The sequence below is a fragment of the Rhipicephalus sanguineus genome, chromosome 5 (assembly GCF_013339695.2).
Source record: "Rhipicephalus sanguineus isolate Rsan-2018 chromosome 5, BIME_Rsan_1.4, whole genome shotgun sequence".
In the NCBI taxonomy this organism is placed as follows: Eukaryota; Metazoa; Arthropoda; class Arachnida; order Ixodida; family Ixodidae; genus Rhipicephalus; species Rhipicephalus sanguineus.
The window spans coordinates 126,364,448-126,382,293 of NC_051180.1; the positions used below are offsets into that span (position 1 = coordinate 126,364,448).

General features: G+C 44.8%; 1 protein-coding gene across 1 annotated transcript; it reads left to right on the forward strand.

The window, feature by feature from the left end:
• Nucleotides 1-1,915: 1,915 nt before the first annotated feature.
• On the forward strand, nt 1,916-3,758 carry LOC119394953 (neuropeptide-like protein 31). Its single transcript, XM_037662248.2, has 2 exons — nt 1,916-2,035; nt 3,332-3,758. Exons 1-2 carry the CDS (start codon nt 2,024-2,026, stop codon nt 3,689-3,691), a joined length of 372 nt encoding a protein of 123 aa, XP_037518176.1. The 5' UTR covers nt 1,916-2,023; the 3' UTR covers nt 3,692-3,758.
• The last annotated feature ends 14,088 nt before the right edge of the window (nt 3,759-17,846 follow it).

Consider the following 17,846-nt stretch of genomic DNA (forward strand, 5'->3'; position numbering starts at 1 on the left):
CGAAGGTTAAACCTTAGTTGAGTGCCGAATGAGAACATTGTTGCATCACCAGGTGCTCACGCTTATCTCACCTCCAGTTACGTCGCAAAGCCTATCAGGTCATCCTATGTGGCAAAGGTCGCACAAGAATGGCGCCAAAGGAATGCAGCCGAGTATCCATCAAGTTCGCTTGCAACCTCTTGAGCAGGAGCACGCGAGCGCGTGTCTATTTGATATGTCGCGTTTTCCGAGGAATTTTGTTTTCCTTGCTTTGAAAAGAAGGACACGCAAATGTTAGCAAAAAATAAATGCATGATTTCCAGGTTTCTTGAGGCTGCCTGCAACATTGTAATTGGCATATTAGCGGTCCAAACAATAGTTAGAAAGTTCACCAAGTAAAGGCAACTATTTATTGCATAGTGATGAAAAAGGTGCGCACGACTACCGCTAAAATGTGGTTGGTGTAATTTTGCTAGAGCTCTTGCTTCTTTATAAAATCCACGTTGACTGGAACACGTTAATCCCTTGGTCCACGTTAACTGGAACAACCGGTGTACGTTTGCCGAATAATTAACTATGCTTACCTGAAATACTAAGAAACAGTCGAGAGGCAATAACACCGTTCTTCGGACATGCCAATGAAAGCGTTGTTTAAAACTGACTCGGACAGTCGTTTGAGTTGACATGGTTCTTTCTTCATTTTGAAGACACTGTCTTCGCAGGACGCTTCCACCCATTCTCTAACGTCGTATGTCGCGCCGTCTCTGATCTCTGTTTAGCTGTATTGCTTTTCTTGATATTTACTTTGATCAGAAACTAAGAAAAACCCTAGATGAAAACAAGACAAAAAGAACGTAAATAATAAAAATATTCAAAATAAAAATATGAAATTGCATTTAGAAAAAATAAAGAGGAACACAACAACGCAGCCAACTCAGAAAAAATAACTAAAATGCAACATTTTCCTAATTTAACTTTAATGAAAAAACTGAGTTCTCCACCTATATTTTTTCGTAACGCATGTTTCTTTAATGGTGATATCGGCTCAAAAATTCTGCGTGTACGAAAAATGCGAAGAATGCAGAAACCTCCTTCAACAGAGGCACTGATCCTGAATTTCGTACCTCAAACCACAGATATAATGTACGTCGAGAGCAGTGGTGTCGCATGTGACAAGCTGCATGGCTAAACAGCGTTGACTTTTTATTCATCACAGAATCCGCGCTTCCTTAAGCTCACTGTCGATGCCCCGTGGAAAGCCGTATCTTGTTGAGTTTAATCTCCCTTTCATATATCCAGTGAGATTCATTCAACGGCTTCATTAATTGTATTATTTAAAGTTAGCAGCAATTTTAATCACATTATCAGTGGTACGGGGTGCGGTTGACACGTAGCTACTCATTTACAAGAATCGCAATTGCCACGCTGTGCTGCGCGGGTGCAGCTGACTCAAGGTAAACATTTCTACCCTGCATTTAAGGTGAGTAACCGGAAACAAAGGGTAGTATTGTTCATCAAAACCATCTCAGATCGCCAGCAATGGTGACAGCAAGAATAGCCGTCAATGCTGCGCTGCGAAATAACGCAGTATCGATCGGCACGAAATTCCTCAGGATGGCTTGCAACGGGAGCAACAATGGCCTATATTTACGGGCCACCTTGAACGGCTGGGACGCTTAAAACACTGACACCCGGGAGCAGCCTACAGAGTGAAATGTTCGGGTGAGCTTTTAAGGGGCGGGCCACGTGGCAGATGAAGGAACAAAGAAAAAAAAAGCAAGGAGGGGGATATCGAGACAAGGTTACCGTCAATTCTTGACAATGAGCCCAGCCATTGGAACACGACCGGTCGGCCCTTTAGCACCGCTCTTGTGGCTCGCCAGAGGGGCGAAAACGGTTCCGGATATTGGCCCAGCCCATGAGCGCCACGTAAACGTCAAAGCCGAAGCTTGGGTATAAAAGCAAACTTCCACTGACCTGGGGCACCCGCAGTGTCCGCTCCTTCCGATCTGTGCAAGACGAGGATCGCCGTACACCGACAAACATGAAAGCCGTGGTAAGGAGCGTTACATTTTTACTCGGTGGCACCCTGCCGTTGAGGGAATCCTTCAGCATACTCAGAGCCACTCCTTATCTCAATCTACCAGTGATTGAGAGATTTAAATATGAGCCCTTACTGAATTATTCGGTATCACTTAACCAAGGCTGTAAATCAGTGCGCCGATTAGGTTGAAGATTAGGTGTGTGTGTGAGAAACAAAGCCTTCAAGCTTTAGATACACCTGCGATGCTTAGTAGGTCACCCCTTTACAGTGCTTCCTCAGCGCCAATTAGAAGCTATAGGATGTCAGTGCCCATTATTTATGACACTGGCAACGGGACAGCTGGTATTTGAGCTGTGCTCGAAGCTGCGTACCCAAGAACGTGACACCCAGCATTCTACTATATTTTCAGTTTGTAGCCACACCAAAGCAGAAACAGCTACTAAAAACAGAAAAAATTATCTACAGAAGTCAAACGTTATAGTCATCATTTAACTTATTCAAGGGTAGACTAAACCACCATGTTCAACTAGCTTTTCGAGCAGTTCCTTCGTGAAGCGCACAGCTGCTTCTCAGAGTTGTATATATTATATATAAAAGGTGCTTGATTTTTACTGCGACATCGAGATGTTCACATTTTCACATCTGATAGAAATATACTTTTGGCGACACCTCTTCCTAATTGGTCGATTTATCTAATAACATAAGTTCCCTGGTTATCAGCAGTCATAAATGAACATCGCTATCAAAATCCCTTGGCCAGCAGATCCTGTAGATAGCCGACAGATTACGATTATGTGGGCAGTAAAAATTTCGTTCATTCTGCTACAACCGATGAGCTCAAAGGATGTCAAAGAACCTAGGTAATTTGTAAAACAAAGAAGGTCTTGCCACAATTGGCCAAAAGGAACGCAATTTTCCAAACGGCAGTGCATCATATATTTTATACGTGCTCTTTAGAATTGTGCTCTTCTCAGGAAGTATCGCCATTTCCAGCGTGTAGGCCTATTTTGCGAAGACTCTAGGCCAATGCGGCGGTATAGGACAATGCGGTGACCGCCGCTTCAGTTATCGCGGATTTGGTTATTGATATGAAGGTAGAAAGCGTACTCTGCAGGCGTCCAGCTGGTAATGCCAATACCTGATGACATTCTAAGGAAAAGGATGCGTACGGGTGAACTAGATCAGGCGCCGCACTCAGAAAACATTTGCCAAAGCTGAATAAGGCGCCACCGTTACTGCGTTCTCAACAGCCATTGGAGACTGCAAATGTGTGCTTCCGTTCGCGTAATATGACATTCCTTCCTGCAGCTCGCGCTCGCTGTTCTGTGCATGGCAGCTGCCGTCTCCTATGCTGGCTACGGCTATGGCCTTGGACACTACGGTGGATATGGTGGCTACGGCGGATATGGCGGCTATGGTGGTTATGGCGGCTACGGAGGATATGGCGGATACGGTCACGGATATGGAGGTTATGGTGGTTACGGCCGTGGCTACGGAGGCTATGGTGGTTACGGAGGTTACGGCCACGGATACGGCGGCTACGGTCACGGTCACGGAGGCTATGGTCACGGATACGGATTCAAGAAGATAATCTACGGCCATGGATATGGTCATGGCGGTTACGGTCACGGAGGACACGGAGGTTACGGCCATGGCTATTACGGATAAGAACCGGTGGCTTGCGTCGTGAGTGAACAGTCTTAATAAAAAAAAATCATCTCTTCCTCCTCCCCTCCGACTGGCCTGTTCCTTCCTACCAACGATTATTTGTTCCGCTTTCCATCATTTAGTTTTGTTTTTGTGCATGTAAGGGCAAAAAATAAATTGCCGCGGTAGCCTCGTGGTTATGGTGCTACATTGCCGGTGCTGACCTGAAATGTCGCGGGATCGAATCCCGGTCGCGGCGGCCGCATTTCGATGGAGTAAAAATAGTGTAGACTCGTGTGCTTGTATTTAGGTGCACGTTAAAGAAGCCCAGGTGGTTGAAATTTCCGGAGCCCTCCACAGCGGCGTATGTCCTACTCATAGCATGGCTTTGGGACGTCAACCCCTCACCCCCCCCCATTTATATTAAGGGCGACGTATCTTAGCAGAGAGGGCTATTAATGTTGGAATACGAGGATCACAATCGGATCAAGATCACTATAGGGGTGTTTCCGGATTGGTTTTGACACCTCGGGATCAATAATTACTTGCGTCCAACAAGTGCAATATTACATTTGTAGCGTTTTTTTTTCTAAAAGAGCCAAATTCAGAAACCGAAACTGGGCTAAATTTCATAGGAACGTAAAGAACGCCCAAGTGTCTTTTACATTTGAAACGTTTGTAATCAAAATGGAGCAATTTGTGATTGTAACGTCGACTAAAAAAGCAGTTTCAAATAAAATCTTACTAAAATCCTGCACTTGATTGAATCAAACTGAGCCCGGTCCATTAAACTAGCGCTGCGTCAACAATCGTGACCAAAACGACCAACATGGCAGCATCCATGGAGTGTGTAATTTGGGACCTAGTTGCTTTGTTGTTGTCGTGCTTCCGCTCGGAAATTGCTTTTTCTTGCGTAAGTTTCTACTTACAGAAGGATATGATATTGCAGGGCAAACCTCGAATCGAAAGATTAAGAGGTCGACTTTCCTACTTCTGTCTGTCTGTTAGTGTTACGAGTTTCCCGCCACTGTATCATGTCCTTCTTTCGCTGCAAGACGGTATATTATGGAAGACAACGCAAATGAAGTTATTGGGTAGCGATCCATTCCTTGAAGAAGAAGAGAACCCAAACGGTGCCGTTTAAACCAGCTTGGAAGAAGCTAAGAATAAGAAGAGCTGAAGCATTTTCGGAGGCCTTCAATAGATGCCAGGAACAAGAAAATGCTGCCGACAGTCCAGGACAGTGCGCCTGTTGCCAGGAAGGACCACTCGCTCTTTAAGCCCAGTCATCGCCATCACGCTAATGGAACAAAATACGGCAACGGCGAAAGCGCATGATGGCGTTAATTATGAGGCAAAATGTTGCTACATGTATCGTTCATTCGCTGCCGTTTAGACTACTTTTTCGTAGCCAGTTTAGAGCCAAATGAAATGTTCCAATTTGTAAGAGCCAATTTCACATTTCACTCCTTAATACCGATGATGGTGGTCTATATAGGTTACAGCCTCAATATAGGTTTGAAGTATTTTGGGTGGCAGGAGCAGACTGGCCAACAACTCATGGAGCAGCCCCGACCATATTGTCAGTACCAAATGACTGCCCTTTTCTCAGTTTCACTTAAAGCGGACTTGGCGCTTTTAGAAACAAAAAGCATTTTTATTTATTTATTTATTTATTTATTTATTTATTTACCCTCAGGGTTTGCACATTACAGAGGGGAGGGGCATGTTACATATCGAAAATGGAAAACATCACTTGATACGAAAATAAAGGAGCGAAACTTGAACAACTCACAGAATTATACAAAAAGGATTACATATGAAATGTGTAAAAAATGAATGTAAAAAGAAGGAATGTAGCGGTAGCGATAATACAGGTAGTACATATTCAAGAACCAAAGCGAAGAACAACAGAACAAGAAGCCAAACCACAAAAAAAGGAGAAGAAAACATGACATATATAACTCGAGGCAGAATCAAACAGCGCCAAACATGTTTTTCAAAAAAACCTTAAAACGTGATGTATCAGTAATAGCGGTAGCTCATTGTGGTAGTAGATTCCATTGGGATGTGGTTCTTGGAATGAAGGCATGCGAACAGGTTACGGTTCTGCAGCGAGGAACATGAACTTTTTGTAGGTGGTCAATTCTGGGTGATACGAATGAGGGGGGTTTAACAAACTGTTCGCGAAGGTTATTGTTATGATAATGAAGTTTATGAAAGAGACTGAGCCGGGCTGTTTTACGCCGAATGGCGAGTTCTGGAAGGTTGAGCTGGGACTTCATTAGGGTAACACTGGCCGTGCGGTTATAATTGGATAAAATGAAGCGAACGGAACGATTCTGGACTGCTTCCAATTCATGTGTTAGTGTAGTGCTACCAGGATCCCAGATGGAAATGCGTATTCAAGTGATGGACGGATATAAGTAGTGAAAAGAAGCTTCTTAAGGGATGAGGGTGCCATGTAGAAGTTCCTGCGAAAATACCCGAGTGAACGGTTAGCCTTGGCGGTGATGTACTCCACATGATGGTTCCATGACTGGTTACTGGAAATATGAACACCTAGATATTTGTAAGATGAAACAGACTCGAGATGGGTATCGTTAAGATGATATTCTGGGCATACAAGTGAGGTGCGGCACACACGCATTGCTTTGCATTTTCAAATGTTTAGTTCCATGTTCCATGATTGACGCCAGGTAAATCTGTTATTTAAATCCGTCTGGAGCGAGGTAACATCGTCTTGGTTAGTTATTTTCCGATAAATTACACAGTCATCTGCGAATAGGCATACCTTTGATGAGACGTTAGTTGGCAGGTCGTTCATGAAAATTAAGAACAGTAAGGGTCCCAACACAGAGCCTTGGGAAACACCCGAGAGCACCGGCTGGACGGGGGAATCAACATTGTTAGCAGAAACAAACTGCGTGCGGTTAGAAAGAAAGGCTCGAACCCAGTTAAACACGTTAGGATCTAGATTTAAACGTTTCATCTTAAGAAGTAGTAACTAATGACTGACCTTATCGAATGCCTTAGAATAATCTAAAAAAATACAGTCAATGGTGAATCCACAATCGAGGAGGACATGCAAGTCGTTAGCAAAAACTAAGAGCTGCGTTTCGCAAGAAAAGTTCTTGAGGAAACCATGTTGTGAGGGTGTGAAAAACTGGTTAGACTCGAGAAAGTTAACAAGGTGAGTGAAAATTATATGCTCAAGTATTTTGCACGGGACAGATGTGAGTAAAATCGGACGGAAGTTTGATGGATTGTGTGTTACCCCTGACTTGTGAACTGGCACTATGTCACCGACCAGCCAGTCTTCCGGAAGGCTAGAATGCTGCAGAGACTGTGAAAAAATGCATGACAGGATAATAGAGGAGTATTCAACAGTGTTTAATTGGTTATACCGTGGCAGCTGTGTACCGTGGCAGCTGTGTAGGGCTATCGGATGACTTCTCAAAGTATAGTAGGAAGAACAGCTTTATATTATTGATATTATAATGCGTGGTGCACCATGCAAGAATTATTATTATGCATATTCATATTTTGGAGTGCCTATGCAAAAGTAATGCATCCCTCCTTAGAGAGAGAGAGAGAGAGTGAGAGGAAGGTAGAGGAAAAAGCCCTCCTTAGCAAATGAACAAACAAAAGAGGTGCTCCGCCTCTTAGTCAACCACATATCGCACCAGGCATGTAAACTCCCAGATTTATATCTTGGACAGAGCTACTGCCCTTACGTAACGATATACAATGCTGCCTGTAATTAATAGACAAGGTGGACGATGGTAAGAAATGGGTCAGAGCTGTATGACCAACAAAATTGGCGGACACTGTGTGCACACCTACATCACCTGTGTAGTTATTCATCAAAACGACATCCCGTCTGTTTGTTGTTTCATTCGCTATCGATTTACCTTTGACGATCCATTTGAATGGGGCAAGAAGGAACGCGAGAATACTACGCTTATTTATTCAGGCGAAAGATTTCCGAGCCGCTCCAGGATGCTGGCCGCGGCGTGCGGTGCAGAAACTCCCGTGGTTTAGCGCACGATGATAAATAAAAAAAAACGCTTTTAGTCGGAACCGAACCCGAGGACTCTGTGGGGCAATGAAACATTCTAACACCGAGCTTGAAGATCCATCAGAAAAGACCCTATACAGACCCTATACCGCACTAGGCTTCACACCGTGTGAATTACATAACGAGTGAGTGGTATAGGGGTGCCCACTGATTACAAAGAAATTATTCATAATGCATCACCATCGCCATCAGCCACAGAATCAACAAAGTGTGCAGCTATGTAGGTGCACACACTGCCTTACAGGCGCGTAGTGCGTACATCAACACTTCACAAAACGGTGATGCAGTATGGCGTAGTGGTCACCTCGCAAGTGTGCTTGCAGTAGGCGTCCTAAGACAGCTTAGAACGGGCTCTAAGGCCGCTACTCCAGCTTAGCCCCAACGAATATATTTCGCCTTCGAGTCGTCTTAGGCGAATCCAAAAGTGACGGTGTGAGTATTAGAGCGCTCTCAAGGCCATGAGCTTGACCTGCCAGAGCGCAAGTATGACCGGCGTGACGCCACACCATCTGATATGCTGCGCGAAGGCGTCACAGATGCGCTCGGAGCGTCGCCATCGCGGTACCATGGGACCAAGCGAAGGTAAACCACTAACAGACGCTCGCGCGCTCGTCTTCGTCTATTTCCGCTAGCCCAACGGCCGAAGCTGTCAAGTGGGCGAACAAGAACCTGTTTGTCTGCTAACACGCGCGCGCTCCCTGCTCTTTACCCTCACACGGAGAGAACAAGCACTGGGAGAGGTGGAGAGACGAGCCGACGAATGGAGCGTCGCGAACGAAAGAGCGAAACGAGCAAGGACCGCGTTTCGATTATCAAACGCCTGTACCTCCTGTAGTGTTCGCCCTAGACTCGTGTACAACTGCAACGCCACTACTAAATTTCGGCCTCTGGGTGATTCAGCGGCTCCTTGGCGGCTGCTACGCCGGCGCTTGGTCGCTCAGTCTTGCTACTGATGGCGCGCCGTCGGCTGTGACGTCTGTACATGCGCGTCAGCGCAAGCGACCGGCTGAAACCAGCTGTGCGGCATATATGGCAAGGCGGCTGTCTGCGAAATCTCAACCGAAGGCAAGGTTGCCTGCTGAAACACCGAAGCAAAGGGAAGCCTGATCGATTGACTGATTACGGGGCGAAAGGAACATATATTTGTCACTCGTGCCAGCTAGGTATATAAGAGTTAAACGTCACCTAATTTTTTGTTTCACTTAGCAACAGTACCTGGTGATTTAACTTATTGTAAATTCAGACCATGCAGGGGCGGGGGGGGAGGGGAGGGAGGCATGCCTTACATTTATAATTCTCGCTAAATAGCAATAAATTATATGCCATCTAAAGCAACTCACAAAGCGGAATATTTTCGGCGACTATCCCCATCCACCGAGAGTAAAGCGTGTAAGGCGTGTAACGCGTAAGGCTTGTAAATGATTGTCAGTTGCGTCGCGCAATAAGCTATAGCTTATGGTTCGACGTAACGTCAGTACTCACGTTACAGCAACGACATAACTTTTATCGAAGCGAAGTGTAAGCAGCGTTCTGTAGCGTACTCCTGCGGGGATGAGCAACACTACACTACAGCTTCTCAGCCTATACTATAGCTTTTCAGATAGGAGTACATATATGCTATGATATTTGTTACATTGTTACGACATCACATTACAAGTTCAACTGCCCCCCCCCCGCCCCTCTCCTTGGTCGACTCCGAAAACAAACGTTCTGCGTAATGGATGCAAAACTGAAAATGAAGCGATGAATTGTTTCGCTAAAAGTCCTGCCATTGGTTCCTGTCTTTCCGGGATAAAGGTGGGAAGTACACATCTCTTTGAATGCAACTTCAGGCTTCCTTGTTCTGCGTTATCGTAAAAAAAGGGAAAAAAAAACACGCGTAGCCATAACACTGCGTATTAAAGATGACGTGAAAGGTCCGACTGAGTAAAAGTGTGGAGCAGTCAGTGCGAGACTTCGCCCGAACGGCCAGCGGATAAGATGTCAGGTGGTTTCTGAAGAGGGCTCGCAACGAAATTCTGGCAGAGCGATAGCTAAGCAGGGCGACGATAATAGACGACGGTTGGGATGGATCGTCATTGCAATCCTGAGGACACATCAAGAGCCAATTATGATAACTGCTATATTGTGCGTTAAGTTCAGGTGCAATAGACCCCTATCCCCTCCACACCCTATACGCGGTGCGTCCGAGGGTAAGCACGCGAGGCCGAGACGATGAGTTGTGCGCTGTTCATACTCGTACGACTCTGGAGGCGAGGGGATGGGGACGATAACCTCAGCGTCGACCTACTTCTGTGTCGCAGGCCTGCCCTCGTAGAGTCAGACCACCTGCATTGGCAGTCTTTGCCCTTCCATGTTGTCAGCTGCGCAACAAGCTTTCCAATACCGGGCCTCCATTTAGGTTTACACCCGCTAATGCCGCGATCGTCGTATCGATTTGGCTTAGAAGACCGTCAGTTGGTGCGATCACTACTGCTCTATCGGACGCGCCATCGATGCAGTGAAGAACAATTGCATAGCAAAGTGATTTTATTTAATTTGTCGGCGTGCTCACTATACTGCATTGTAACACCATAGTGCGGTCGTTTATATACCCAGGGTTGTCGTGGTTGGTGGCCAGTGTGCATGAAGTTGGCTAATTTATGATCCCGTCTGGCGATAAAAATTTCAGGCGGGCTTCATGGCTACTTTCTCGCTATTTGAACTTCTATTGTGAGAATTTTCTTTGCGACTTCTGAGTTTTACAGTAAAAAAAAAAAAAATACCGCGCGTACGAAATTAAAAATTGCGAACAAAGATATTTCGAAAACTTATCACTCTGGAGTTTCCTTCAGTAGAATTGTTCCTTTCAGCTGTCGCTCCATCACTTGAAGCTTTCAGGAAGCCCAACACGGCGAGTAATAAAACTGGACCACGCACATCCTGCCACGCGCCAGAAGCTACGAGCAGATATATTGAAATAGCGGAAAATAAAGCTTAAATGATTCACAGCGGCTCGTCACCTGTTTCCTGTGTGCCGGCAATGAGTGTGTGAATGTGTGCACGAAACTCATTTCTTTCTTCGTGTTTGTGCATTCCTTGGAGCTTAATTGAGTCATGCGTATGCAGCCCGCAAGTTTTAGTCGTCACGGTGGGAAGCAAGATGGTTTTTGCCTTTCTTAATCATCGTTCCGATTACAGGGACATTCCATGGCAGGGGTCCCCAACGCGTGGCTCGCGAACCTTTTTTTGGGGGCTGGCGGCTTCACAATGAATAAACATTCGTGACTTAGCAAATAGTATTCGCGTTATTTTCTCGCCTATTGCGATTTATAACGCATTGTTCGCGGGCGTTGCAGAGACGGGACTGGTCTCAAGGGTCTTTTTGTTTCTAGGGTACAAAAACTCTATTCAGAATTTTAGTCATTCTGCACATAGGTATGGATATCTGTTCGATATCTTTCTCAAAACCTACTTCAAATGCCCTTCGGCTATGACACATGTATAAGATAAGGGAAATGCGTTCCTTCAAATGGCAACGTTAGATGACATTTTGTTCAGACCCCCCCCCCCCCTCTCTCTCGGACCTTCTTCAGAATCCCGGCCCTTGTTGGCCTGAATTTCGGGACTGCGGCCCGCTGGCTGAGATAAGTTTGAGACCCCTGTTCGATAGGCATCCACAAAGTTCACGCATGTGTGGATATATGACAGTGTACAAAGATCAGCAATAAGGAGCACACTACAGATTTCATACTTCATCATTGATTTTTATTCATTTAAGCAAGGGTGCACTAATATAAGTGCTATAGAAGCCCCCTAATCTCCCGATCCCTTCACGGATTTTTTAAACTTTTATGCGTAAAGAAGAACCGTGCAACGATTAAATGCATTGAACTTATAAGCACACTCTCAAATTCGTATATATTACAGATGGTTCTGCTCAGATCAGTAAAAATAAAAAGAAAATATACACGAAATATGTATTTTTTCTTACACAAGCTCGGTATGCAAAGCATTCTAAAAAATCTCGTAGGCTCTTAGTTCACGTGGAAGGAAACAGAAAGGCTGAAGCCAGAGAGGTTAACCAAAAAAAGCTTCCGGCTGGCTACACTGTACTGGGGTATTGGATAAGGGGAATAAAATGATGAGAGGGAGAGAGAGATTGGAGGTAAGGGGGGAAAAAGTGATTTCACTGAATCGTGCGTGACTGCACCACAGGTCTGTGTCGTTCGCGAAAGCCCGTAGTCCTCCCAAAACACAAGATTACCTTCACTGCCTTGTGGGCCGACGAGACATGGGGGTGGTGTTCTAGTAGCACCTTGCACGGAAAGTGGCCGATCGCCCAGTGATCACAGTGTATGGGAAAGTACTTGTCTCTACGAGTTAAATCAAATCGAGGAAAAGGGCACAGCAAGTGGTCGCTGTTGTTTTTTTTTTTTTTTCGGTGTCGCAAATATCGCATGCCACACTGTCCGTCGTTCCAATTAGCAATGTATATCCATTCGGGGAGGCAACTCCCAACCAAAGCCGATATGTGGTTTTGCCTGCGTTACTATCATCATCAAGGCGCTGGAAGAACAAGAGCAAGAAGGCTTCTCTTTGGCACGAGCGTGCGCTGAGCCAAGCTAGCGGGAGAAATGAGAACTAGTGGCCACTATGGCGATGGACATGTCTCGAGCATAAGGAGCAAGCTCCTAAATGACGCAATTACCTCGCTGCTAAAAGGGAAAACTTTAAGAGAGCGTACGATAAATCCGAGATGTACAGTACGGTCCACTGTTAAAGGGAACACTCCAATGAGCACCTTTCATTTTGCTGGCCCTCTAACAGCAAGTGGAGAGGGAAACAGGGACTACAGAGAGAGAGAGAAAGAAAGACTAAGAGATAGAAAACCAAATACTGAAAAAAAAAACATTTTAAAAATTAGCGCACCTTGACAAAGTGACGCAAGGCGGGGTCACAGCACAGCTGGTGAACTAGAACGAGAAGAGGAAGAAGAGGACGAAGTTGAAGCAGATAATGAAGGGAGCGCGTGCCGGTTCATGAAGATGATATAGTTTTTCTACACCACACAACAAACTATACTTGCTAACTGCACTATAGACTATGTTACGTAAGGCATATGGGCGCGCCATCATGGGCTGTTAAACAAATGTTTTCTTATTTTTGTATCCCGTGACGCAAACTGATAAAGTCAGGAAACGCCGAATGCACCAACCCAACAGTTTTCATGTGTAAACGCCCACCGTAGCGCGGTTCGCTTAGTTGTTCAAGATAAAACACGGCAAGGTTAACAGCCCAGCATGGCGGCAACGAAACCCAACCGTAAAATAGTCTATACATGGCTATGCTTCCTCTCGTTTTAGGGGCGAAGCTCCTTAAGGCGGCACCTGCTCGTCCCTCGTAGTCGTAGTCGTAGTAGTCGTAGTGCGTAACCAGTCTTACGCTTCGACCTCCAACGTGGTGCCGGTGGGAGATTTTTCCTGTGCGTTGTTGAACAATAAAAAATTCGCAGCGTGCGCGTTAACTAAAAGCCGAATTCTTCTGTCTCTCATTCCCATTAGCAGCCATTGGCATGTTCCAGTAGGAAACATTAGTAGAAGTAGAAGTGTAAGTGTTAGCTAAAAGCCGACTTCTTCTGTCTCTCATTCCCATTAGCAGCCATTGTTTACCTCCAAGGTAGTGCCTGGTGAGATTTCTCCTGTGCGTGATTAAACAATAAAAGTTTTGTTCAAAACGCCGTTGATTGATGAAATAAACCAACGAAAGACGCCAGAAGTTTTCTAAAATCAAAACGACAGAACGCCAGATGTTTCTAAAGCAAAACGAAAAGACGCCAGCTGCTTAACGAAAGACGCCAGATTTTTCTAAAGCAATGGTTTTCTAAACAATGAAAATTCACAGCGTACATGTAAAATTAAAGTGAGCTGCAAGTCGTCATAACTCATCGAGCCTTTAGTATAAACGCGCCCGATCTCACGTCGGTGATGATGTACTGGGCAGAATTCACGGAAGATTCACGGTTTACCGATGAACCTCCGCAGCTTCGCCCACTCATCATCATTCACTCCGTGGATATGCTGTGATTTTTTTTCCTATCTTACTTTAGTGTATTTTGCTTTATACGCTTTCTTTCTCTGTCTATTTTTTGGTCATTCCTTCTGTATTTTCTCTCTTTCTTCCATTTCTTCTCTTTTTTTATCTTTCTTTCTATGCCTTTGTTTCTCTATCTCTCTCTCTGTGTAGTTGGTCTCTCGCCTTCTATATTTGTCTCTGTTCATTCTTTCTTTCTTTATATGTATTTTTCTGTTTCTATTTCTTTCTAGTTATCTCTCTGTAAGCATTCTCCCATCCTCCTTTTCCTCCTCCTCCTCGTCCTCCTGATATCTCTCCTCCTTATCGTCACTTCCCTTCCCCGCCGCTTTGCTGAACTATACTATACAAGGCTATGCTCTGCTCTGCGAGCGTGCCTGGATAGCCGAGTGGTTAGGACGCCCGCATTCGTAGCGTGGGTACGCGAGTTCAAATCTCACCTTGGCAAAAAATATTTTTCTCCAAGAATATGTCATTTCCTCTTTCTATCTCCTTCTTTCTCTCTATATACTGCTCGCTTTCTCCTCTCTCTTTCTCTCTCTGTACTCGTTCTCTCGCCCATCAAGTTATTCCATCCCTCGTCAGAAAAATCGGCGCACGTCCTCTGGTAGCAAAGCAGAAGAGGAAGGCGATGAAAACGACAAAGATGACGCGTGCCGGTTTACGATGACGATAATTTTCTATCTACGATCTACGACACACGGCCAACCTCGATCTTAAGAGCTCTGCTGTAAAAAAGGAGAACAAGCATAGCGATGTATGGTATAGTGTAGCAAGGAGTGGGAAAGAGACAGGTGATAGGGTAAAGCCAAGCCAAGCCAGGACCAGCTAGGTGCCCACCAGCTATGCTGTGACCCAGCCTTGCGCGACTTAGTGCAAGCTGCGCTAATTTTTTTGTTTTGTTTTAGTTGTTGCGTAGTTACCACAACAAACAAGCTTGTTGTTTTGTTTTACTACCCATATCCTGTCGATTTATTTATTTATTTATTTATTTATTTATTTATTTATTTTATTTATTTATTTATTTATATCACCAGCCCCAATGAGTAATAATACAAAAGTTCAATCAAACAAGATGAAGAGATGCACTTACGTAGAAGAGAAAAATGCATGACTGTAGTTCCTATACAGTATTAATTGGGGTTCAGAGCAGCATATATTGCATGATAACAAAAATTAAGAACGAATAAATGGTACATCATGATTATATTCACTAGCACACATAAGAGAGTTACTAAAAGAGATGAAAGATTAAAAACCTTACTGTATATTCAACTCACATAAATTAGCAAGCATATTCAGTAAGCACACAAGAATAGTACTTAGGGAAAATACACCAAGTTTAACTCTGAGTGGTACGAACGTGGTCAACAATAAATGTTAAAAATTTATTCAAATGGTTACTACTAGTTAAACATCTGGGTAGTCTGTTCGACTCTCTGTATGATAGCTTGCGCGAAGAAGGAATATTTGAAGCAGTTAGTGTACAGCTTCGACACGATGCATAGTGCTATTTTTTTAGATGTGCTAAGCTGAGGCCCCCAAGGAAGCTTGTTAGCGTAAGCAAGCTCGTAAGTTCACCCGGACTTGCATTTCATAATTTCTCATCTAATTTCCTTTTTCTTTCCAATAAAATGCTGTTCCCAACGCATGGCCGGTCTCCTCCCAACATTTGTCAAAGGTGCAAGATATCGGCTCGTTAGCAGACTGAAGAAGCTAGTGATAATACAATATAGTGTAATAATATCTGGGGTTTAACGCCCCAAAACCACAATATGACTCTGTCTTGTATTTGTTGTGAGTATTCTTTTTTGCTGGAATAACAAGGAAAGAGCAACAGTACTTAAAAGGCTGACTGGACAACGTGGAGTATATGATAAGATGCAGCTGAGAGTAAGAGCTGCTGCTGCCTGCGCGATCGCGCATTGTGCGGGCGGGGGCGGGCAGTGAACACTTTTCCCCTGGCAGCCCACAGGCGCACAGCGATTTCAGTGTTTCTCATTGAATAGTGCATCCTGTCTTCGATTGCGTGCATTCTCAGACGTCACGAGGCACATCCAAGTCGTCACTTTTCAAAAACCTTAGCGCGAAGCGCCGCTCGGGGGCGTTCCTTTGGTGTGCCGCCATCTTGAAACCTGATGACTTGCCCTCTTATCGATAGTGCCGTAATCTAAGGAAAGTGCTGTGTAGGAAAGCCACGTGCGCGTTGCACGAAACGCAAGTGCGAAGATGTCACGCGCGTCCGCAAGACGCGTGGACGGACTCTACGTACTGCGCGTGCGCACTTTAGTCACGCAGGAGCTCCACGTACGCGAACTCTTCCGCTTACGTGAAACTAAAACTGTCTACTAACCTCACAATCGCGAAAATACGTGCGGTAAAGCATGTCATTGAATTAGGCTACGAGAATTGTCACATCAAGACGGGGTGAAAACATGCGGAGAAGTTTTAGAGTGCTTCCTCGTTGCGCTAACGTCGCAGTAGTATAGCTGTAGCAATCGTACTAGCAGTAGTGGTATAAGTTGTAGTAGTAGTGGTAGTTAATATTTATATGAGTTGGGGTTTCACGTCGCAAAAGCACGATATGATTATGAGGGACGCCGTAGTGTAGGGCTTCGGAAATTTCTACCTCCTCGGGTTCTTTCACGTGCACCTAAATCTAAGTACACGCACCTCTAGCATTTCGCCGCCATCGAAATGCGGCCGCCGCGGCCGGTATTCGATCCCGCGACTTGTAGTAGTAGTAGTAGTAGTAGTAGTCGTAGTAGTCGTAGTAGTAGTAGTAGTAGTAGTAGTAGTAGTAGTAGGAGGAGGAGGAGGAGGAGGAGGGAGGAGGAGCAGCAGCAGTAGTAGCAGTAGTAGTCGTAGTAGTAGCAGCAGCAGCAGTGGTAGTAGTAGTAGTAGTAGTAGAAGTAGTCGCCGCAGCAGTAGTAGTAGTAGTAGTAGTAGTAATAGTAATAGTAGTAGTAGTAGTAGTAGTAGTAGTAGTAGTAGTAGCAGTAGCAGTGGTAGTAGTAGTAGCAGCAGCAGCAGCAGCAGTAGTAGTATTAGTAGTAGTAGTAGTAGTAGTAGTAGTAGTAAGTAGTAGTAGTAGTAGTAGTAGTAGTAGTAGTAGTAGTGGTGGTGGTGGTAGTAGTAATTAGGAGTTGTTGTGGCAGTAGTTGTATCAGCAGTGTTAGTAGTAGTACCAGCAGCATTAGTGGTTTAGTAGTAGAAGTACTAGTTGGGGTAGTAGTAGTAGTTATGAGAGTAGTAGTTGCAGCAGGATTTTTAGCAGTAGTAGCAGTGGTGGTAGTAGTATATTGGTAGTAGTAGTAGTGATTGTACTAGATGGTTAGCAGTAGTAGTACTGGTAGATAGTGGTTGTTTATTTGAGGAAACACATACAAAACCGGAGCAGGAAAAGAAAAATTAGTAATGACGGCCGCAGCTCGAGCAGCTTGCCCTTGACGGTGGTCATCAGTGGACGAGGGGGGAGTAAAGGACAGGGACAGCCGGGGGACTGTTTGTTGTGGTCACAACATTTGCAGGTTCAGTTACTTCAGCAGGATGTCACTTAGACGCCGCGTATGTAAAGGTAAGTCGGTATATGTGGCAACAGTTATGGGAAGTATGTCGATTTATTGCTTAGAGTGAGCGATAAGATTGGGTTTGTACTGGCGCATGAAAAAACACTCCGGAATTGATAGTACGGCCGCACCTACCAGGCACATGTTGGTATCAAAATTTCAGAAAAATGAGCATCCTCAGCGTATTCCAAAGATATACGCGTATACTCCGGTATACTCATGTTTCTGCCTGCCTTGAAACATTTTTCTTTTTTTTCACCTAGTGTGGGTACCATGTTACCACATTACCGCGTTAGCCATTAGCATAAGCAGTTGCTAAGACAAAATTGTGGTGCTGCAAACTGAATGAAAAAAAAAATAAGTGTTCGACGAAGGCATTTGTAAAGTGAAGGAGGAACAAGGCCTTTGACACTACAGAGGGCCGCTACAGTAAAGAACTGAGCGATATGTGAGG